This window comes from Bidens hawaiensis, unplaced genomic scaffold (genome assembly GCF_021521415.1).
Source record: "Bidens hawaiensis isolate Kalapana, Puna unplaced genomic scaffold, B.hawaiensis_p1.1 tig00030548_1, whole genome shotgun sequence".
NCBI lineage: Eukaryota > Viridiplantae > Streptophyta > Magnoliopsida > Asterales > Asteraceae > Bidens > Bidens hawaiensis.
The window spans coordinates 1-23,453 of NW_027495103.1; the positions used below are offsets into that span (position 1 = coordinate 1).

A 23,453-nucleotide genomic window follows, 5' to 3' on the forward strand; every position below is an offset into this window, starting at 1 on the left:
AACCATATCTAAAAACATATTGGAATTGGAATAAATTAATAAAACATACCAATAATATTTCATAACAAACAGATAAGGATATCTACTATTATAATAAACAAAAATTATTGTTATGCCACATGACACCTAATTGTTTAATTTTCTGTCAAGTGGCATCATAATTGTTCAATTTTGAAAGTCATAACTATCTAATTAAAACAACTAATAAATATTTTAAACATTCCACATTAATATATATTTATAACTTTTTAGTAGTAAAACTAAATAAAGTAAAAATATTAGAAGTAAAAAAACTCATGTAAAACTTCTGAAACTCATTTTAGTGTGTGTAAATTTGTGTTGTATACCTGTATGTTTTTATAGTTTATTAGTGACATGTCAGAAGGTGTCACGATTCGTCTTTACTCTGAGCAATACGAAAATGGTTATTTCATTTAATTATTTTTTTACTATTAATCATATATAATAAACTTTTTTATATATATTGACAACTTTTGTTAAAGTGACATATAATTTTATAACCTGAAATGCATGAATTAGAAAAAAAAACATGAAGTAAGTCACACAAGTTTATTTTTGTTAGTTATGGATGGTTAATAATTTAATATCATTAAACCCTCAATTTAAATAATTGGTAATTTTTTTACCTATAGAAACTCTTGCAGTTGTTAGTTCAGTAGCAAACTATGTTGAAACTAACACAACAATATACTTAGAAGCAGTTTGTCTACATTTTTCAGATCTTGTGATTTTTCAAGAGTTTTGATCTATTTTTGGTATATGATTATTAAAACTTGAAGAACCAAATCATATAATAAGATAGTGAATGAGACTTAATTTTTCAAACCCGTGTAATACACGGGTTTATAACCTAGTATATATATATATATATATACCACATAAGAGTTTGCAGGAAACCAAATTGTTCATATGATTAACATGTGTAATCTTTATCCTAATAGGTTAAATTAACATACAAAGATACAGCCACAATATCATTCAATCTTCAACTTACCAAAAAGATGATCATTAATTAAAACAAGATAATATACTCATCCAAAAGAATGATAAAACAAGATTGAACATGAGTTTTTCGCATTCGGGTCTAGTCACATGTGTATAAACCATTGAAATAAAAATAAACCTTTGTAATTTTTTTTTGTAAATAATATATTACACAATTTTTTTTGTTTATTGTACAAGTCTATATACATAATATATTATTTGCACCCGGGTCCATTTTTATAAATTAACACACTTTTATTTTATATATGATCTAAAAGTTGATGAACTTATTAACTTACTGTCTAACCAAGATAACTAAACTGTCTTTCCAAATAAATGCATCATTTAAACATCGGCTTTAGTTTCGGTTTTGACCCATAACCAAACTTAATCGATCGGTAATATTAAGTTAGCGTGAGCTCGAAGTAATTTTGTCATTGTCCCTTGTTCTTATCATTTTAATATTTAGTTAGCAGTTAGCACTCATAGCATCAAAGAAAAGAGTTGAAACTTCTTATATGTTTAAAAATTTCTTATTAAACTAATGTTAATTCGATGCCACCAAGACGATAATCATCCGAAATATTGGTTCATAACAATTAGCCATGACACCTTTTGTGTTTGTAACTTTCAGGCCAAGCTTCTGAAACTCCAAGACGGCAAGCAACATGAATACAAAACACAAGCATCCAAAATATATAGGATCACCTCATCACCTTAACACTTGGAAACAACTTGAAAACAATTACTGCATTTACCATGTTATTACTAAAGAGTTTGCAGGAAAACAAATTGTTGTTCATATGAAACTTCTTTACTAAAAGGCCAAACGATTATTCTAATCGGATTTGCGGGACCGAAAGACAATATGCAGCCACATTATCATTCAACCTTCACGTTGATGCCAAGAAAAAATGATTAGTTTAAAAGAAGTAAAAAGATTAGAAACTCACATTTGAATAAGATATATAGAATAAGATTCTTGATTGAGAATTTAACAATATTATATAGAAGAGGATAACCAAATAGGGTCTCTTTAGGAAGTTAACTTGCTTCAAAGTCTGCATTTTTAACTCCAACTTCAACTTTTGTGTTGATATTTTTCAACCAAATGTGAGTATATATATATAAAGGAGTACCATATAGTCATCATATTCATATATCAAGATAATATAGCTTTAAGCCATCATAAAAACTAGAAGCATGATGCAGTCAGAGCCTATGTTTCTTAATATTGACTTACCTTTACTTCATGATGGTCAAGATCTTACCTTTTTCACAGTGAAGATTGCCATGAAGTTTATTATGCAAGCACCATGAACAATTTCGATGATGTATGCAAATGGTTATGTGATGATGGTGATAATGATGTTCAAAAAATGGAAGAGATTTCAAACCGATAGCTATGTATGGAGTCCAAATATGTCCATGAATTCAAGTGATGCATGTGCATGTGCATATGCATATGATGTTCCATATGTAATAACACCATCATCCATGGTGGATGATGTCATGGAAATTGATTCCCAAACGGAAATGGAAACCTACTCACGGCTCAAGCAGAAGCCGTGTGTTTAGGTCAAACCGAGCTAGCTAAGGTCATTCAGGCGCACGTGTGCCAGAAAGCTAGCCCGGTTGACCCGTGCTTGATAAGTTAGCACTTAACTTATGTGATGAAAATCAAGAAAAAGATTACATTGTTCAAGAATCTTTAAGAAACTTCGACAAGGCACGTAGAGCGTTTTATGAGATCTTTCCATACGGGCGGTTTGCTCATTTTACCGCCAATTCAACTATTCTTGAATCCATTCCAAACCATGTTGCTTTTATTCACATAGTTGACTTTGACTTATGCGAAGGAAATCAATGGCCTCCAGTCATAGAAGCCATAGCAAGAAATAATAAATCTTTGATCATTACAAGCATTAAACTTGATCAAGATCAAGATTCGAGTTTTGAACAAAAAAGGTGGCATCTTTGTAACTTTGCAAGAAATTTTGGTTTAAAACTTGAAGGTACAAGAGATGTGTATGTCACAAATGATTGAAAACATGTATGAAAGACAACAAGGAAGTGAATTCATGGTCTTTAACTGTATGGTTGGCCTTCCACATATTCGAAAAGACACGAAAAACACATCAAGTTATCGACTTTCTAAAAGTAGCAAAATTTATTTTAACAGAAAACCAAGGGATCATAACGTTTGGAGACGGTGAGGAATGTGAAAGAACGGGAAACCATTCCGATTTTTCCTTCGTTTTTTAACAAGACTTGGCACATTATAAGGCGTTATACGAGTCAATGGAATGTGGTTTTTCCTAGTCATCTCAAAGAAGCAAGAATAGCTATGGAAACTCTTTTTCTTGCACCTTTTGTATCATCAAAATCTTGGTTTCAAAAGTGGCAAGAACGAAGCGAATTCACATCCGATTTCCGCAACATTCTTGGGTTGAAAGGGGTAAATATGAGTAAACAAAGCTGGGATGAACAAAGGGAGTTGGTAAAGGAAAGTGAAACTCCATATGGAATTGGAATTGGAGGCAATGGGAATGAATTTGTGTTGGAATGGAAAAGCATTCCATTGGTGAGAGTGTCTGCTTGGATGTAGAATATTATTCATGTGTAGATAACATTGTAGATATGTACAAATATTTATTCCTATCTTCTGATACAAAACAACTCATTTCCAACTATTCTTAATGTGTTAGGTAGTATGGTTCAATTGTGTTTTATATTGCATTAAAATTCGTTATCGGTTTATTTGCGTTTACGGTATAAACAAAACCAAGTTAATACTTGGTAATTGGTATATGATCATGCTAACATAATCTATTAATCCATGAAGATTCATATTTCTAAGCATACACATATAGAAAACTACAAATTTATCAATAAAATAGGTACAAAAGCTAAAAGAATGATAAATATATGTAAAACCAACTATAAAACAGATTTAGGGGGTGTTTGGGATTCTTTATTTTAATTTATGATTTATTAACTTATGACTCACAATATACTGACTTACCAAATATCTTATTAACTTATTAACTTTTTTGAAAAGTTAATAAGTTAAAAAGGAGCTAAATAAGCAATCCAAACACCCTTTAATGAATATAAGCCTTATAAAACAAGCCATGTCACACCAATCACATTCATAATAATAATAAACCAAGTAAGGTTATACCAAGAAAGAGTTTGCAAGATATCAAACTGTTTATATGTTAACAAGTGTAATCTTTAGCGTAGTAGGTTAAATAAGTCAGATTTCAGAAAAATAAAATAATAGAATTTTGATGGGTTTGTGGCCATGATTTCACTCAACTTTCAAGTTAATACACAATTAAAAACAAGAAAAATAAACACACATGATGATATATTCCTTTACAAACTGCCAAGTATGGCAGAAGAAGTAATATACATTTTTAATTCAGTAAATATATTTCCAATTTGTTTAGCATCATGTAAATTGTAATTAACCAAAAAGAATCATTCATGAATAGACATGAATGTTTATCTAATAAGATTCTTTATTATTGATTGGGAATTTAACAGTATAATATTTAAGCAATTAGCAAAGTTGACCAACAATATAGAAAATTCCAAATAAAGAGGGAAAATGATTTCTTAATGTAGTTTACTTGCATCAAATTCTAACTCTTTGAACCCCAATTTGAATTATATGTGAACACTTTTCAACATATACAAAACATATCAAGAAAAACAAACAAACATGAAATATTAAGAGGCACAAGAAACAACAATTCATAAAATAAAACATTATCAAATATATATATATTTTTATATTGGGGGGGGGGGGGGGTTTGAAAATAGGATAAAAAAAATAGTCTCAAGATAATGTAGGATACAGTTTTTTGAGCCACTAATATCAAACCACATAAAAGTTTATTAACAATATATCATGCCATAACCATCACCCATAAGAAAATGATAGGATTAATGCAAGAAAGAGTTTACAGGAAACTAAAGGCTACTCATATTGTTAACATTATGTGAACATAATCTTAAAAAAAATCATAATATGAATATAGGAATAACAAACTAAACTACTGGGTCCCACAAACAGCAAGTAGACACAATATAATTCAACCAACAAGTTATAGTACCTAATTAGTGTTCCTTATACCCCTTAAACTAGAATAGGACATACTATATAGTTGAATTTTATTTCAAATTGTAGTTTCTAAGAAAAATGTTTGATAGGGATTTAAAAGTTTAATATAAGACTGATGGGTACAGCTGGCCAACCTTAAGAAAATTCCAAGAAATAAATAATAACAGATAAATATTATGAGGTCTCTAAGTAGTTAACTTAATTAAAATTCTAATAACTTAATTCTAATTCATATATCCACTTTAACTTTTCTGTTGAGCCATATCAACCATGATGATATATATATAAACACATACCAAGAAACACCCTAAAATCATCAAAACACATATTCTCATAAGCACAAAGTTCTCTATATTTATTTTCAAAGAAAATAAAAAAATGATGATGCAGTCTGATAATCTAATTCAAACTTCTTGGCCAGTTCAATCTTATTATCAAAGTGAACACCATGAAATTCTTTCTTCAATCAACAGCACACCTGAAAACTCGATGATTTCATCGGGATTATACGGATGTGAGGAATATCCATTGTTGTGTTATGATCATATCCAAAGCATCAGCACACTTGATGATGTGTGTAGATGGCTATGTGATGGTGATCAAGAACTAGAAGATATTCAATCAATGATCACAACGGATGATGTCATGGAAGAATCGATTGATGTCATGGAACCTGAACCTGAACCCGAATCAGGACTTGAGAGTCTACTAAAGGCTTATGCAGAAGCCATGTCAATGGGACAGATAGAGCTTGCAAAAGTGATTGTGAAATGCATAAGTGAAAAAGTCAACCCGGTTGGTCAAACCATGGAGCGCATAGCCTTTAGTATGTTTCTTGATAATCAAGATGAATACTTAAAGCAAGAACCAATGAGGAATTTCAAGGTTGCATTCAGGGTGTTCTATGAAATCTTTCCTTTCGGTCGGTTTGCTCATTTCACAGCAAATTCGACCATTCTTGAATCAGTTCCAGCTAGTCTGGAATCGGTTCATATAGTTGACTTTGACTTATGTGAAGGAAGTCAATGGTCACATGTCATACAAGCCATAGCACATATGAAGAAATCCTTAACCATCACAAGCATCAAACTTGAACAAGATCAAGATCAAGATTCACAATTCGCTCAAACGAGGTGGCACCTTTGTAAATACGCGCAAACTTTTGGTCTAAATTTGAAGGTTCAAGAAATTCGCATGTCAGAATTAGTGAATAAAATGGATGAAAGACAACAAGCAAGTGAATTCATGGTCTTTAACTGTATGGTTAACCTTCCACATATGACAAAGACACGAAAATCACATCAAGTTTTCGACTTTCTAAAACTAGCAAAGCTTATATTAACCGAAAACCAAGGGATCATAACATTTGGAGACGGTGAGGAAAGTAAAACGATGAAAAACCAATCCGACTTCCCTTCGTTCTTCAACAAGAACTTGACACGTTTCAACGCGTTATACAAGTCAATCGAATGTGGTTTTCCTAGTTATCTAAACCAAGCAAGAATATCAATGGAAACACTTTTTCTTGCACCATTTATGTCATCAAAATCTTGGATCCAAAAGTGGGAAGAACGAAGCGAATTCACATCCGATTTTTGCAACATTCTCGGGTTAAAAGGAGTAAAGATGAGTATGGAAAGTTGGAATGAAGCAAGGAAATTGGTGAAGGAAGGAGAGAGTGGATATGGAATAAGAGTTGAAGGTGGGAATGGAAATGAAATGGTGTTGGAATGGAGTGGGATTCCACTTGTGAGAGTTTGTGCTTGGGTGTAGATTGAAGATTCAAAATTTGATAGTTAGAAACTTAGAATATATTGATATGTACAAAAGCTAGTTAGTGTTGTTGTTCATGAGTATATGTAAAAATGGATTCTTGATATTACAAGTAAGATAAATTGATATAATCGTAACATCTACTTAGATTTTATTGGAAATACAAAATATAACACAATTATACAAACAAAAAAAGTAATAATAATATAATAAAAATCGTCTACAACAACAGATTTCGAGTCTGTCTCCTTAATCACTCGGACATATCGACATTCATGTTTCTTTGTATACACTTAGTTTAAAGAATTAGAAAATGCATACCCTTAATCTGGGTCTGGCCCAATGGACTTCAGCCCATCCTTGTAGGATGGAACTTGACTACATCTTATTATATATATATTTTTTATTTTGCCTTTCAGTTTTCTATAAGATTCATACATGTCTATACTTAATACATACAAAACTTACTTACTAACGGGTTTTTAATTGTTTGCAAGCTTCTTACTTGGCTCGAAAGGATGAAAACCTACATACCATCAAGCCAATTAACTAGTTGTATTCTCTTTGCATTGTTGTCTAGACCCAACTCTAGGTACACGAGTTTTTGTAGCGATAACAACAAAGTATAGTAAAGTTTTGGATCGAAGGAATTCTCTACAACAAAATGTGCATATTAACCGTCGGAGTGGCCATGGATGAGCTCAGGCCAGTGAATTGTTGCTGTTCATAACTTCTATCCCAGCTTAGAAGAACTAGACACCACCACCGACTCACTGCTCTTCTCCTTGCATTGAGCCAAGTCTATCTTAGCAGTTAGCAATATGAATTTTTGTAGCAACAAGAAAGTATATATGTGTTTTGGATCAAAAGAACTCTTTACCCAAGCAAAAATTCTGTTTATCTGAATCTTAAGTAATTTTAATTCACCAAGTTACACACGTAATAAAATATCCTTATATATAAAAACGAATTTCTTCGTCGATATTAACTAACACAAGCTTACATTTTAGAGCTTAATTAACTTAAATGCATTACATTCAAAAACCATTTGTTGATGTTTGAATGTTTAAATCAAGAGCAAACTATGCTATAGTAGCTAGTTAACATTATGTAATTGATTAAAATTTATAAGTAAATGGCATGGCATGCTCGTTTTCACCCCGAAAGCAAAGGCCACTCGAGTTTGCCTCCTTGAAAGAATTGGTGTCAAGTAGATGTTGTTCACAAGCTTGTATTTTGATTCCTCCCTTGTACGCTTTGCATATGTATCCAACAAAATTCTGGTAATCCTGTATCATTAGTTGTATTTATGTGTTAGTACAATTATTACTATTAATATATAGAAGGTGATCAATACATGATCAACTTTAAGTGGAGAACCGTAATAAACACCTGTGCGTACTATTGAGTACATATGATGAGAAAGAGAAAACTTAACCGTCTTTTCTATCATGTTTAATGTATTGTTCTTGCGGTAAAACATGCTGTAAAAGTTAAAAGGTGAGGTAAAAGATAACCTCTTGAAGAGGGTAATTGTTGACAAGGACCCATGGAACAAATCTATGAGGGGGGTTGAGATTGTTTGTCTCATGAGCAAACTTTACTTCAAGCTGCATCACATGATCAAAAACACAATCATATTTATTATAAGTTTTAAGTAGTAATTACACCAATAATAATTATTAAACCAACTATCATATATAATTTGTCAAACTAAATGAAAAAATCACATGAAAAAACCATTTTGATTAGCATATTACCCAAAACATCCACTAATTTTTTTAACTTTATCTTATCGTTACTAGTGGTTATCTTATTAAAAGATTTTATTATAATCAAATTGAAAATTTTAGAAGTATCAATGGCTAAGTTGATAACATGTTTAATCAACATTACTATTCACAAAAAAGTTATTTCATCATTTCATGTCTCCAAACATATTAGCTTATGAATTGTTGGACCATGCACACATACTCATATATTAGAAAGTGATGTATATTTAAAGTAAAATGATGAAAAAATGGTAATTAGAAGTACTTACATCAAAACCTTTTCTACTTTGGTAGCAATCCATGATGGGCTTTGGGTATATTTTGAGTGAATTCATACATGATTTCCATTCACTATGCCTTCCTTGCAAATTCAAGTCCTCAATACACTCAATCAACTTAAACCTTAATCCCTGTAATTAGTGACATATCAGCCATTACGAAACTTGAACCCTCGTCCTTAAAAAACTTAAATAAAAAATATAACAAGCCAATAAAACATGAATCTTACATTTTGAGGCAACAAGTCAATAGCACAAGCTTCCACTATGTCAATCATGCATTCATCAGGACCATGCTACAAAATCAATACTTCATTAAACTCGCTAACTACTGTCACAACATGTACTCTATGCATTAAAAGTTGTACTTACCTGGCAAATCCATGCATTGTTAGGAGCAAATTGAGTATTACCCCAAGGAACCATCTTAAGGTCAACAATGGAGATAAGATTCCATTCATACAAAGCTTTTCCAAGCTGATACACAATGAAATTAGCACAATATGGGCATAAAGATTCATAGTACAATGAGACCTTCACTTTATCACCATGTGATTTTGGCATTGCCAACAAGAAGATCAATACTAGAATCTTGTAGCATGAAGCCATAGCTTTTGTTAGAGACCAAATGCATATGATATCTTTGCTCTTTTATACATGTGGTTATTGATCAATATCTCTCATAGTCACATAGTTTGCTTTCTTGGGGTTAACAACCTTTTTTGGTTGTAAAATAATTGAGTATGGTGTGAATGACACTATGGCAGCTTTGAATACATAATGTGTTAAAAGTTTTTATTGCACAAGATAAGGTATATTTCATGAGTTCCTAATATATTTTCATGGGTAAATTTTTTTTTACAAGCATATCTAAAGAAAGTTATTACTTTTTAAGTCTAGCAATACTTGTTTCTTTTTTAAAGTATACTACTGATTATTGTAAAACGTGGAAAAGGCATACAACATGTACTAATTTTCATTGCATGTGATGTGTTGAAAAAAGCATGGGGCATTTCTAAAAACGTGTATTTAAATTATTGTAATTAAGATATTAAACAAGAATGTTTTTTTATTGTAAAACAACTACACACTCCCATCTAATCTATTCACACTTTTTTACCCATTCTACATTTTCTTTCTTTCAATAGCTTTACTGCAACTGGTTGATAGGGATGGCAATGGGTCGGGTTTGGGTCGGATTTAGGTATTCCCAAACCCATACCCGGTTATGAAAGTCCGTCCCAAACCCGGTTATGAAAGTCCGTCCCAAACTCATCGGGTTTTAATCAGGTTTCGGGTTTCCAATCGGGTTTTGTCAAAAGACCCGTTGGGTATACTTGGCCTAAAACACATCGGGTTTCTATCGGATTTTGACAAATTATAACTAATAGATCACAAATAATGATTACCATAAAAATACAATGTCTCAAATGATTGTTATAAACAAGTTTCAACTTATGATATATTTAAAATATATAGAGTATAATATATATAAACATAAAAAAAGTTGTGTCGGGTATATCGGGTATATAATCGGGTAAATGGGTTAATGTTATCGGGTAATCGGGTCGGGTAATCGGGTATATTACAAATCCCAAACCCGTCCCAAACCCACGAAAATTTTCAAAATTAATCACAAACCTATCCCAGACCCTAGTGGGTCGGGTATTACCCGTCCCAATTATGTCAGGTTTCGGGTTTTCCCATCGTGTTCGGGTTTCATTGTCATCCCTACTGGTTGTCGGGGAAACTCCAAAAAGTTTACCAGCCGTATACAACTCACCTTACCCGGTTCGCCTTCTAGAACAGTGGTGTTCTCCTTTATTAGTGGCTTAAACTTGTTGGAATTGAACCGGAATCCCCATGAGGTTTCCACAAAATTCTTTCCACACATGTGTGGCTCGGTACATCTCTTTTGTCTCACACTTAACTCATCTAGCGTTACACAATTGAGCCAATGATCACCGGCAACCCTTCGTACATTATTTTAGAAAAATGACGCATTAAATTTTTTTGAAATTTGATTTTGGTACAAAATAACATGTATACATATAAATCTTTACACACTTTTGATCATAAGAAATAGTTTTTACTTTTGCAGAATCAATTTTCTTATATAGCAATACATTGATGAGCTACGTATTCTAAGTCCGGTACAATAAATTCTAGTTAATGTTTTGTTAGTTGAGTAGTTAACCTCATTTACTCTCCAGCTTGCACTTTGAAGGGTAGGGTCAAATTTATGCTAAAATCAAAATAACACAAAAAATATATAAGTTTAATATATTTACCGACAAAGATAATAATAAAAGTATTTACTTTATTTATAAAGCCACTCTTTTATATAAAGTGTGCACAAAATACTTTATGCTAAAAGTGTAGTTTCTAAGGCCGTTGCATGTGGATAGGGACGGTAATAGAATGGGTTCGGATAAGGTGCTAGCAATCTTAGTCTTATATCCGGTTGTTAAATTGTGTCTCATACAAAACCTAAACCTTGTCGGGTATTTGGTGGGGAAGGTATCGAGCATACATGTTAGTTTGTTAAAAGATATTTGTACATTTCTTTTATATATATATATATATATATATATATATAACTTTTTTTATCTTGTATGAATATATATATATATATAGAAACATGATCAAATACATTTTATTCTTAACATGAAAACGGTGATAACTAATTTGTTGTTATGATTAGGTTTATTTTTATAGGTGTTTGCTGCTATTTTTTGTTCGTATTTGCTAACTTTCGATTATGAAACGTTATAAGCATTTGCTTATTTATATTTTGTTGTTATTATTAGATGTTTTCTTTTGCTGTTATAAATATTACTGGTATATGTTGTTATTATTTTGTTCTTGATTTGATTCTTTTGCTGTAGTTTTTAGGTTATTTTCTTTGTTATTATAAGTCATTGTTTATGTAGGTTGGTATTGTTTCTTACGTTCGTATTTTTAAATAAATTGGCATTATTTCTTACGTACTTATGTTAAGATCAAAATGTACATGAACCTTACCCTATATATATATATATATATCAACTATTACAAATTAAATATATAATACACATAAATATCATCATAAATTAATAAAAATATTATAATATTAGTGTACTTTTATGTATATAATTCACAGCATAAAAATATATAAATAATATTATAAAATACATATTTTAAATTTATTTTTTTAGTTTTCATATAATGAAAATTATGTTAGGAAAATTATGTAGAAAAACGGGTATCTTTGATTTCTGAAAGTCGTTATCACACTTTCAGATCACCAACTATAGGCTAACAAGGTGTTCCAATAAATAAAAGCCGACATGCCTCATTCCCCCTTACCGGTCATGGACCATAACACTCCCTTCATGTATAAGAAAGGTATATAGTGAGCATGAGGTTGATATTAAAACCACATGGACAACTTTAGTGACGGATTCTTGACTTCTATGACACTTGTAACACCACCATTTTTGTTTGTAGTGCCTACGTTATAATGAACCCAAACATTTTCAAATCAAGTTGCAAGTTTTTAAAGATCAAGTCATTAACCATAATTCATTCTCGATATATGTAGCTAACGCAATTGTAAACCTTTGTACTGATATAAACAAAATATTATATACTTTAATCGTAAAAGTAAAGCACAATATTTGAAACTTATAGTATTAGTTTTAGCATCGAGCCCAATACTATAGGTTCCAATAAAGCGCTTGAGCATGTGATATTAAACTCTTAACGGATGTAATATGAGTGGTTGAAAATTTTCATGTAGTTAAAAATATGTATATAATATGACACATAAATAGATATAGGTTAGACTCAGTTTTGTGCAACCACTTTTAAATTTATTAACCAAAATTGATTAGTTTACACCAAAATTATCAAAGCTAGTTTCATAGAACCAGATGCTAGAAAGCGACATGAGAACATACAATACCAAACATATTACCTTGCACTAACTCAAATACCTTTAATGCATAAATCTATCTATAATAGTGTTACAATTCTTCGTACCACGTTTAATAAATAGATTCGATTGAGGGGTTTAACTTGTATAATAAACTAGTGGGGTTTGAGTTGTAATAGTTAAACATGTGACGGGTACATGTTACCGTTGTTCTTTGGGTTAAATTTCGGGTTTTGATTTTTCGGGTTTCATAGTTTTAAATCCAGCCGCAACACCCATCTCAAATCTCGCACGGTTTTTTCATGTTCAGTTTTTTAGGTTGGATTAATAAGGTTTCGAGTATCGAAGAAAACAAAATAACAAAATAATAAATCAACATAATTCATAAAAACAATCCAAAATTATAGTAACATGTTCACCTTCACGTCGAATCCTTCGTGAAGAATATGTATATCAAACAATTGATCAGCTATAATTAGAATAAATTGTGAATAGAACCAAATTCTTGAGATTGGATAAGAGGAACGCATCAGGTTTTCAAAACTATTACTTTTCTGTTTTACCGGAAACCCATAAACATACCCAATAACCAACTAAATTACTACGATTCAGGTTAGTGTTTTATCAAGTCCGGGGTTTTGTTGAGCCACATTTCGTGTTGTGGTTAAAAGCGACATGTCTAGATCCAAATAGATTTCAATTGAACTCAAATCGAATTTTGTGCATCATTCCAAAACAATAAATTAAAGTCACATAACCCAAAAACTAGGGGTGCCTAAAATACTCCGTTTCGGACTCGACTCGAAACCGGTTCTTACTCATACCCGACCCGGGTGTGTCACCTGGTATGGAGTTTCTCCCTAGACTTGTACCCGAAACGGACCCGCCAGAACCGGTTCCACCTTTACCCGGTCAAAACCCCAACCCAACCTGAAACCCGAAAAAAAACATAGAAAACCTGGTTAAATACCCGATTATACCGAAATCAGTTCCTACCCAACCCGTTTTTGACTTTGTGACCATGCTCGAAATCGGGTCTAGTTGGTTCCGGTTTCTAAAAATACCCGGTTTGTGCAACCCATCACACACCGGCCCAATAAGCCCAACCCATTCATCCTCCATTTCCCCCAAAACTCTTCTTTCTATCTTCTTCTTCTTCTTCTTCTTCTTCTTCCTCGTCACCTCCGAACTCACTCCAAAACCCCCACCAAATTCTTGATTTGAGGTCATCAATGGCGTCAATTAACTTCAACCCATTTGGTGAAAACTGGTTCAAGAAACCCCCAAACCCCTTACAACCCATTAACTTTCAATCTCTTCTCGAACCCTTAAACCCCTTCAAACCCCACTTCCAATCCCACCCACCATTCGCCAAAATCTCACTTCCCAACCCATTTTCAAAAAAACCCGACACCCGACCCGATTCCCAACGACCCAAACCCGGAACCTACCGCAAAATGCTGGAACAGTTCTACTGGGAGTCCGAGACCCGCCCCGATTACCGCCACACCCCGGAAGTCGAACGAATTCTATCCGAAGACCCGGTTTTCGAAAAGATCGAAAACCCGAGTCCGGAACAGGTGGAGGAGAATAAAAAATGGTTGGACGAGTTTCGGGCCAGCCCGGTTGTGAAATTCTTGGCCCGGGCCGAAGAGGTGCTTGATGAGATTAATGAAATGGAGTTGAAGGAGAATTCGGAGCCGTATCGGTGGGAGGATAAGAAGTATTGGAAGTCGATACCGCACGTGATCGGGCCCGATGGGAGGTCCATGCCGAGGAAGGCGATTAGGAGTAAGAAGGAGTCGGATGATAAGTTTTGGGATTTTGCTAAGCAGTTCTTTTTTGGACTGTGGGGGTTTCGGCAGCGCCCGTATCCGCCGGGCCGGCCCATTGATGTTGCTCAGGCTGTTGGGTATAAAAGACTTGAGAAAAGATATTATGATTGTAAGTTTTACTGATCTTGTTAATTATATGGTATGAAGTTTTATACTTTAGTTTATGCATATTATGTTATTATGTTGATAGTGTTCATAGTATTAAGAAGAATAATAATGGATTGATGATTTGATATGAAGTATATTATTTTCTTGAATGCAGAATGTAGGACATATAAAGCTTGTACATTAGTTTTGTTCTGCTTCTAAATTTGCAAACTTTGTTAAAAAAACGATCGTTTTGCTTCTAAATTTGCAAACTTTGTCCAAAAACCGATCATTAAACATTGATCAACTTATAGAAAAAGCAATGGTTGATAAGGACTACACATTGAGACCATTGCAAACTTACATTTTGAAGTTTTGCCTTTTTCACTTCAAGTTTGACTCTTTGTTTTAAAATGTGCGTGTAAGAAGTGCGTAATGCGCAATGCACACGTTTCTGTGCTAAAGTGAGTTTCTGTGTAGAAAAGATTTATTTAGGTTATGCATCAAACCTCTTTGGTGGTACTACAGCTTTTTTTGAGTTATTTATGTTAGTTTTTTTACTTTTTAGTGCTTAAAAGTTAACAAGTTAAAATTTTAACTATAAGTACCTTTTTAGTAACAAACGCCTAGCGTATGTTATGTGTTGTGTGCGCATCGCGCATCCTGCATTGGCTTTTTGGATCAAAACGCATCCGAGTGTGTCACGCATTTTAAAACTAAGGTTTGACCAAAAACGAAATGTAGTACTTAGTTTTGAACTATTGCTTTTGTTATAGTTATCATGAGATCCGGTGGATGGTATTACAAGGACCGTATAGGAAGAACACGAGGACCATGTGAATTGATACAACTTAAAACCGCTTGGGGCGCAGGAATCATTGATAAATATACTTTTATTTGGGGTGACGATATGGATGAGTGGGTCCCGATTGGCATGATTTATGGTATGGAACGTGCAGTCGCCACTTGGGAAGGTTCGCTCTTAAACCTAATATTCAAATTTAGTTTCAATGTTAAAATTTAATATTTATACATTACATTCAAATTATTACAGTGAGACTAGGTGCGGCTGCAACCGCTTTTCTTCATAAGTTACAAAAGGGTATACCCCCGTGGGTCCCACTAAAGGGGTTTGAGAAGAAAAGCCGCAAGGAGCTTCAAGACGAAGCTTACGCAAGCAAGAAACGTGATTTGGCTGTCTTAGAAGCTAATGACGGTATTTGGCCCGGTGTTAGGATACCGAGTCATGCTCTGTTTCTTTGGGCTAGCGGGTCCGAGCTCACTTCCATTTTGGAACAAGATCACATGCCCAATAAATTTATCCCCAAAGATATGAGGTAATGTTTATGGTTTGTTACCATATACTTTAAAACCGGTTTTAATCCGAGCTCGGCTTGTTTTAATTACGAGAGCCCGAACTCGTTTCGAGTTGTTTTTGCTAAAGCTCGATCTCGGCTCGTGAGTCATTTTTTCAAGCTCGGGCTCGACTCGAGCTAGGCTCGTTTAGTATTCATCAATTATTTTATATATCTTTTTGATTATTTTTATATATTTTGAGAAGAACCTTAAGCTAGTTTAAGCTCGTTAATCAAGCCAAAGCTCGCTCGTGCTCGGCCATGCAGTGTGAAATTAATACATAAAAGTCTAGAATAGTTAAAACTTAAAAATACGTAAGGCTTGTGAAGGCTCAACGAGCTAAACATGCTTTTTTTACAAGGCTCGACCTCGGGATCGATAACTAAACGAGCTTTATTTGAGGCTCGGGCTGGGCTTGAGCTAGAAAAAGCTCGGCTTGTTTTGAGATTTTTATTGATGTGACCTCGAGAAGCTCGTCTCTTTTGCACCCCTAAATAGGTTAATTAAGTCTAGTGACCAAATTTAATCACTCCTCAGGCTCTTTGTGTCAATAATTTTAACATTTTATTACTATTACTACTAGTAGTATTATTATTATTTATTTATTTATGGTATACAGGAAACAGCTGCAAAAGGCTATTCCAGGTTTGAGGCCATGGGAGGTTTTAAGTGTAGAACAAGCCATGGACCAAATAACATATAACGGTGAATGGTATCGTGAACCACTCGGTGCACATACAACCGGCCCGCCTTACATTCAAGACTGGAATGAAGATGTTGAGGTATCATCTATTTATCAGTTTCTTTTTCTTTTTTTCTAAATCTTTTAAATTTTAAAAAATGTTAAGTTTACAACTTTGATAAATAATGTTGCATTCTTGTTTGACTATTGCAGGACTTCATCGACTCGTACCAGCAGTTCACCGAAACAATGTGCGAGTTTTTAGAAGAAGCTATTCCCGGGTTCAACAAGGTGCTGGATAAAGTAGATGCGGAAGCGGAGGCCAAATACAGAAGACGAGTGGAGAGCGGGAAGAGGAAAATAGAAGCAATGAAGCGGGCCCGACAACCACAACGAGTCGATCCCATTGAAGAAGAGGAAGATGATGACGATGATGATTTATGATGCTATGTTCCGGGTAATTGTATGGTCACTTAAAATGTACTTTGGGTTCAGTTTTTATTGTATGTTCTGAATATTGGTTAATTATGTTAGTATTCTTGTAAGATTTTTTTTTGTTTGGAAAAAGAATTATTTACAAAAGTAGAAGCCACATAATAAGTTTAAATATCCACAATATGAACTATATATATTTAGTTTACATACATATTTAGAGAGAACTATTATTAGTTTCTATATTTATATTTTTTTCATAGTTATCTGTTTATTTTTATCTCTAATTGTAAATATCATTATAAAAGTCTAATTGTAAATATATATTATCACTTAATCAAATATATAGAAAATATATTTATCAACATTCTTTTGATTCTCTCACACAAATAACACAAAAATCTTTGAAATCTCATTATATTTATATGCACAATACCAGCTGTATTATATTTATTCTCATTAGATATTGTATGTATTTTAAATTATTATTTGTTTACAAATAATTATTATTAGTTTCCATAGCTATTTTTTTTCATAGTTATCTTTTGACCATAATCCATAAATACATATATAGATCTTTTATCGTTCATTATTCATATACAAGAACACAAAAACTTCTTAATGGATCGACTCATCTCTCAACCTATTGATCAACAACCGACCGAAGTAATCTTCTTGATCCCGCTTGCTTTGATGACCCAAATCCGTGATGTCGTCCTCGAGTCAAAAATCTACAAAGTAGAGTGTACTAGTGTTGGTGAAAAGGTTCTTTGTCTATCTGAAGTACTCCGGTTATTTATGCATGTCGATGATTCAACTCCTTTCTATGAACGCCCAACACGTCGCATCTTCACCAACGTTATCATCAACCTAAAGCGAACACTAACTTTAGTTCACAAGTGCCGTCACCGTCACCAGACTGTCATTAACTGCTTCGTCAGCATTGTCGACTATGCGGATTTCCAAAAACTATCTAACCTCCTCGACGAATCCATATGTGACATGAAGTGGTTACGTAGCATATATGACGCCCGAGAAGGTATTATTTTCACTTTACCGCCAATTGCTAGTAGCGACCCGATTTTAGCATGGATTTGGTCTTGTATAGCTGCCATTCAAACACGTTCGTTAAATTTGAAAATAGAAGCTGCGTACAGTTATGTTCGTTAGCCCGTGATAGTAACCGAAACAAGAAGATGATAGTCGAAGAAGGTGGCGTTGCGCCTTTGTTAAAGCTTTTACAAGATTTGAGAGGTGTGGGTGAATGTGTTGCTTATGATCAATTGAGAGATTTGATTGCATAAGCAATAGACCATCTCAATATGTTTGGTTATTAGATTGTTATTAATTTATTGGTATATATGTTTTTACTTTTATTGGGTATTTTTAACAATTTAGTTGTGTATAAATAAAAATTATTATTGATCTATCATATATGAGTGTCTTGTTTTAACATTTTATGCTTAATTATTCTCATTTAAAAAAATTTAAAAAAAAAAATATTTTGTGAAGATAAAATTGAAAACAAAACCGAACACACCGCAAGGTTAATTGGTATAGTTGAACCTATTATCAAAGAGATATATGTTTAATTGATTCAATATACAGTATCTCTCTTATTTTAAGTAGATATCTCTAGCCATAGTTATAGTATATTTACCCATTGTATGTTTACTCTATATATAAACTAATGTTTTATCTTTAATAATTTAAGAAAATTAATAAACAAAACTAGAGGAATGCCAACGCGATGCTAATGATGTTACGACTCCCAGTCATGCTTTGTTAGATCACATGCCCAATAAACATATTTCCAAAGATGTGAAGTAGTGTTTATGAATTTTAAGCATCTGACCCATTTGAGGTGTCAGATGTAAGTGTAAAATTGGCTCAATTACCAATAAATGGGTCAATAGGCGTACCAGAAAAACTAATGGGTTAGAAACTGAGCCTAGTTTGAACTTTGAACATGAATTGAACTGTATGGCTGAAACCGGCTTGTAGCCCTATACTTTGAAACTGGTTTGAATCCCTTTAAACCTAGACCGAACAATTATAACCTTATTTCAACCAGGTAAAACATTTTGGATCCTAAAGTTGTTTCATTAAAAATTGGCTGTAGCCAACCCGACCCAGTTTCAACCTAAACTGATAAGAAATAATATGAAATGAAAACGGGAGATGCGTCCTTAAAAGCTAAAATCGAAATTGTTGCAAAATTATACAAAATAATAATTAAGTCTGGTGTTTAACAGCGTGAATAAGACAGAATTTGCAAACATTTTTAAACAGAAAATTCGTTTACTTTAATTTATTATTAACACTACTACTATTCGTGAATATGTAAAGTAAAATATGGACCAACTCGTATACACATATATTTTACTTTTATTATAATAATTTAAATTATGTCAATGATCCATAAAGCCACCGACCATTTACTAGGTACCACTTCCTTTGCATGCTTTCTGCTTTCCTAGGCAACTTCATATGCACGTGATATGGTTCTTTAACTTTTAAACCTTTCAAATTAGTATCATAACTAGTATTTCCACCCCTGCGTTGCGGGGTTGTGAAACCATAGTTGAAGCTTAGATCTTGGTGATCGAGTCAATCGAATCTTCTAGATTTGATCATGGCTTTTGAAAAATGATAAGTGAAGTTTCAAGAAATTATTGTAGGTGTTTCTAATACACCAAAGACTTCTAGTCGTCTACCATGATTTTGCTTTGCAGCTGAAAAGCAAGCTTTTCCTAAATTGCCAAAATCAGCTGCAACCGGTATATATATATCATTATACATTTCCAAAACAAAGGAGAGTAAATTGAATCCAACATCTTATCATGTCAAATATTATGTAAAACATACACACTTGTGAACATTTTTTTGTCAAACAAATGAAGATCAAAATATGTATGGAACCTCTATGTATGTCATCACATCCTTTTACAACCATTAAAGTAACTTCAATTAATGCTTGGGCCTGGGGCATCTTACAACTTCCCAAAGCATTAGTGTTCAACTATAGATTGTTGCAAAAGATATAAACAAAATATAGTTAATGAAATGGAAAACATAGAGTAGAACAACAATAAAGGGAAAGTACACAAAACTGTTTCATGTAGCTTCAAGTTTCTGCAGTGATTATATAGTGTTTGTCTATCGGTTTAGGAGCATTTGATGTGCTCAGATCGGTTTCAAACCATCATCATAGCATAAAGAAATATAAATCCATTTTTTTAAATCATCCAAACCATATCAGCTTCAAAGGTTAACCATTATAAACATGAGACACACTTAAAGAACCAATTATGAGTCTAACCTGAAGTCACACGAAACGTGGGTACACAACACCTGAACTACCTCAACTCAAATAACAAAATCCGAGATACCTGAACCCGATTAAACACGCCAAAGTTATATGATTCTTTAAATCCAGTCATAACAGTAGTTCCCATTCTCATTCTTTCGTAAACGCGAGGCAACTAATTCATAATCGATGGTGTCGTTTTTATTCGTAATAAATTACCATAACTAATTAAAGAAAAATAAAAAATGACGCACCGGCTGCAACATAAGTTGCCACGCCCAAGTGCAAATCATCATCACGGCCATAAACGAATCTGATGACGCAATTAAAAAGTAAATGCTTAGCATGCACAAAATAAAGCATATAAAATTGTTAACCCGAGGGGGCTCAGGTCAATATGATGGCTGCAACATGCGTTGCTACATCAAAAACCAAACCATCATCATAGCCATAAACCGATCTCAATAGGTGGAATTAATAGGCTCAAGTCCGCATTATTGTGTACAACTAATGAGCACCGAAAACCACACACAAACCCGATAATCATAGTAATCTGTATATGAATAAAATATTCAAGCAATATTTGAGTAATTGATCACTGATAGTATCCACATACCTTGACACATGTCAAAGCCGAAACAACCAAGTTAATCATTGAATTCAGTTTCGAAGTATTAACCTTGTGCAAACAAAGACAACCAAACTCCCAACACACATACAAGTAGCAAAATTTATATCAACCAGCCAAACGACACAATTGCCAGCATTTTTAGTATATCTTTGTTGTTGTATGATGAGCAACCGAATGCCAAATGTAGAGGCGCCTGGGGTTTCCAAATCGAACCCGGCAACAGTGAAACCGGAGCCACAGATGTCGCAATCGTACCGGAGACGTAGGCGTCAGATTTAACGGAAGAGACTACCGGAGAACACAAATGTGATGATAGAGAATCACACAATGTTGGAATTAAGAAATTGAAATTCTTGAGAGAAGCCACGTATTTCATAGAAACGTGGCAATCAAGTACAACAATTAAAGAAACAAGTACACCTATTAAAGCCAAAAGTAACAGTTTGTAAAGCACTATGTACAACACTCAAAGCACAATTTTATCAAACATCGTTGAAAATTAATATATATCATAATAATATTAAAATAGTAATACTATTATACTAATAATAAATAAATATTTACATTTAGGCATCTTTCTATTTAAAAATGTTACAAAAATATTTGTGATATCAAAAAAACACACAACGGAATCAAAACCTTAAAAACAGTTAATCTAGTCAGTCAAACACGCGTTGGTACAAATGCAATGCACCGACAATAACTTTAATGTATATAATTTGTATAATATTAATTTTGAAATCTAAAACATTATCTTAATATATGTCCACGTGTCATTTTCTTATTTTCCCATAACTCTATGGCCTATTGGCTCCACATAACATTTTCTCCTTATATATATGCGTGCAAATTAGGGAACCACTACATTAAACTTGTACAAATCTTGCTTTTGAATATTAGTGTTACCAAAGAGCTAGAAATAGACATGGAAGATAGTAATAGTATGATCAACATGCCAAGTTTATATGATGATAAAGTTGGTAACAAGAGAGTTAGAGATGGTCAAGAGGAGATTCATAAAGGGAGACTAGAAAAGAGGCCAAGTGGAATATTGGGTGTTAGTAACGGTGGAGATTGCGTTGTAGATGGCGGTGATGAAGCTGCGAATGACGGTGGTGGTGGTGGTGGTGGGATAATTGATACTTTTATTTCAAATGTGTTTCACAATAACAAAAGTGGTACAAATGATGAATTAGTGGAAGTAGGTAATGAAGATGAAGACAAGAGAGAAGATTTAGGCGGCGATAATCATGTCGATGGTGGTGGTGGAGGAGAAAGTGGTGGTGGTGATGGTGGGATTATTACTTCTTTCTTTTCAAATATATTTCAAAATAATGGAAATGTGGATGATGGTGGCTATCAAGTGAAATCTGATCATTTAGTTGATGAGAAAATCGAATGCTTAGGTGGCGGTGGTGGTGAACCGGAGGATGTTAAGAAGGATGAAGTAGTTGATTTGCCTAGTAAAGATACAACAGGTATAATATAATCACTCTTGTTTAATATCTTTAATTACTTATTGGTTATATTATTTTTCTATTGTTTAAATACTTATATGATAAATTTGTGTATGTAAATGATGTAACAGGACCAATATCAAAGTTGAAGCCAGATGATTATGCAGAGAGAGTGTTTTTCCTAAATAATAATTGAAGTTGATAGCAACACACAACAAGGCCAACAGTTGATACTTTTATTTTGACTATTGTAATAAATTTGATTTCGAATGAAAAACCTATTACTTATGTAATTCGTAATCAAATAAGTAGATTCATGATGTATGAATGTTCTTCACTTCTTATGTTATGGGTCAATATATTGTTTATTACTTTATTTATATGTTTTCTCCATCTATTGTCTAAATTTAAAACGTTATTCGTTTTAGGCTGTTTTGAAAATAATGTTAACTCAAACCTAGACCTGTAGTATAATAAAATGTTTGTATGATGAATATGGATACCCGATTAGATCATTTCGTTTTTAGACTAGTCACTTTTATGTTAACTTGAATCGTAATGAGACGAGTCTAAAAGTTTTATTGAAAACAATGTAAAAGAGATTAAACATAACCGAAAATTTTGCAATGTTTTATTATATCAAGATGCTATTTCGGCATAAGGTTCATATCATTCGAAGACTTCCAATTGGCATAATTGCATATAGCCCAACGAAGCTACTATTAAAACTAGTATCGGGTTTTTTTGGATGTTCCAAATAAAATCAAAAGTTTAGTGACTTAGGGTA

The 23,453-nt window shown here is 33.1% G+C and overlaps 4 protein-coding genes and 1 pseudogene across 4 annotated transcripts; 4 read left to right on the forward strand and 1 right to left on the reverse strand.

The window, feature by feature from the left end:
* The first annotated feature begins 2,208 nt into the window (after window positions 1–2,208).
* LOC143580665 (protein NODULATION SIGNALING PATHWAY 2-like) lies at window positions 2,209–3,693 on the forward strand (annotated as a pseudogene).
* Window positions 3,694–5,518: 1,825 nt separating this feature from the next.
* Window positions 5,519–7,014, forward strand: LOC143580679 (protein NODULATION SIGNALING PATHWAY 2-like). Its single transcript, XM_077063637.1, has one exon. The coding sequence runs from the start codon at window positions 5,519–5,521 to the stop codon at window positions 6,908–6,910; it is 1,392 nt and encodes a 463-aa protein (XP_076919752.1). The 3' UTR covers window positions 6,911–7,014.
* A 942-nt stretch (window positions 7,015–7,956) lies between these two features.
* Window positions 7,957–9,786, reverse strand: LOC143580680 (gamma-interferon-responsive lysosomal thiol protein-like). The gene is made up of 5 exons (XM_077063638.1): window positions 9,333–9,786; window positions 9,191–9,256; window positions 8,952–9,092; window positions 8,428–8,520; window positions 7,957–8,199 (listed from the first exon to the last, which is right to left on the reverse strand). The coding sequence occupies exons 1-5, from the start codon at window positions 9,567–9,569 to the stop codon at window positions 8,029–8,031; spliced, it is 708 nt and encodes a 235-aa protein (XP_076919753.1). The 5' UTR covers window positions 9,570–9,786; the 3' UTR covers window positions 7,957–8,028.
* Window positions 9,787–14,042: 4,256 nt separating this feature from the next.
* On the forward strand, window positions 14,043–17,386 carry LOC143580667 (protein TIC 56, chloroplastic-like). The gene is made up of 5 exons (XM_077063630.1): window positions 14,043–14,820; window positions 15,575–15,772; window positions 15,853–16,135; window positions 16,774–16,936; window positions 17,050–17,386. Exons 1-5 carry the CDS (start codon window positions 14,109–14,111, stop codon window positions 17,278–17,280), a joined length of 1,587 nt encoding a protein of 528 aa, XP_076919745.1. The 5' UTR covers window positions 14,043–14,108; the 3' UTR covers window positions 17,281–17,386.
* Window positions 17,387–21,975: 4,589 nt separating this feature from the next.
* Window positions 21,976–22,969, forward strand: LOC143580681 (uncharacterized). The gene is made up of 2 exons (XM_077063639.1): window positions 21,976–22,687; window positions 22,798–22,969. The coding sequence occupies exons 1-2, from the start codon at window positions 22,009–22,011 to the stop codon at window positions 22,860–22,862; spliced, it is 744 nt and encodes a 247-aa protein (XP_076919754.1). The 5' UTR covers window positions 21,976–22,008; the 3' UTR covers window positions 22,863–22,969.
* The last annotated feature ends 484 nt before the right edge of the window (window positions 22,970–23,453 follow it).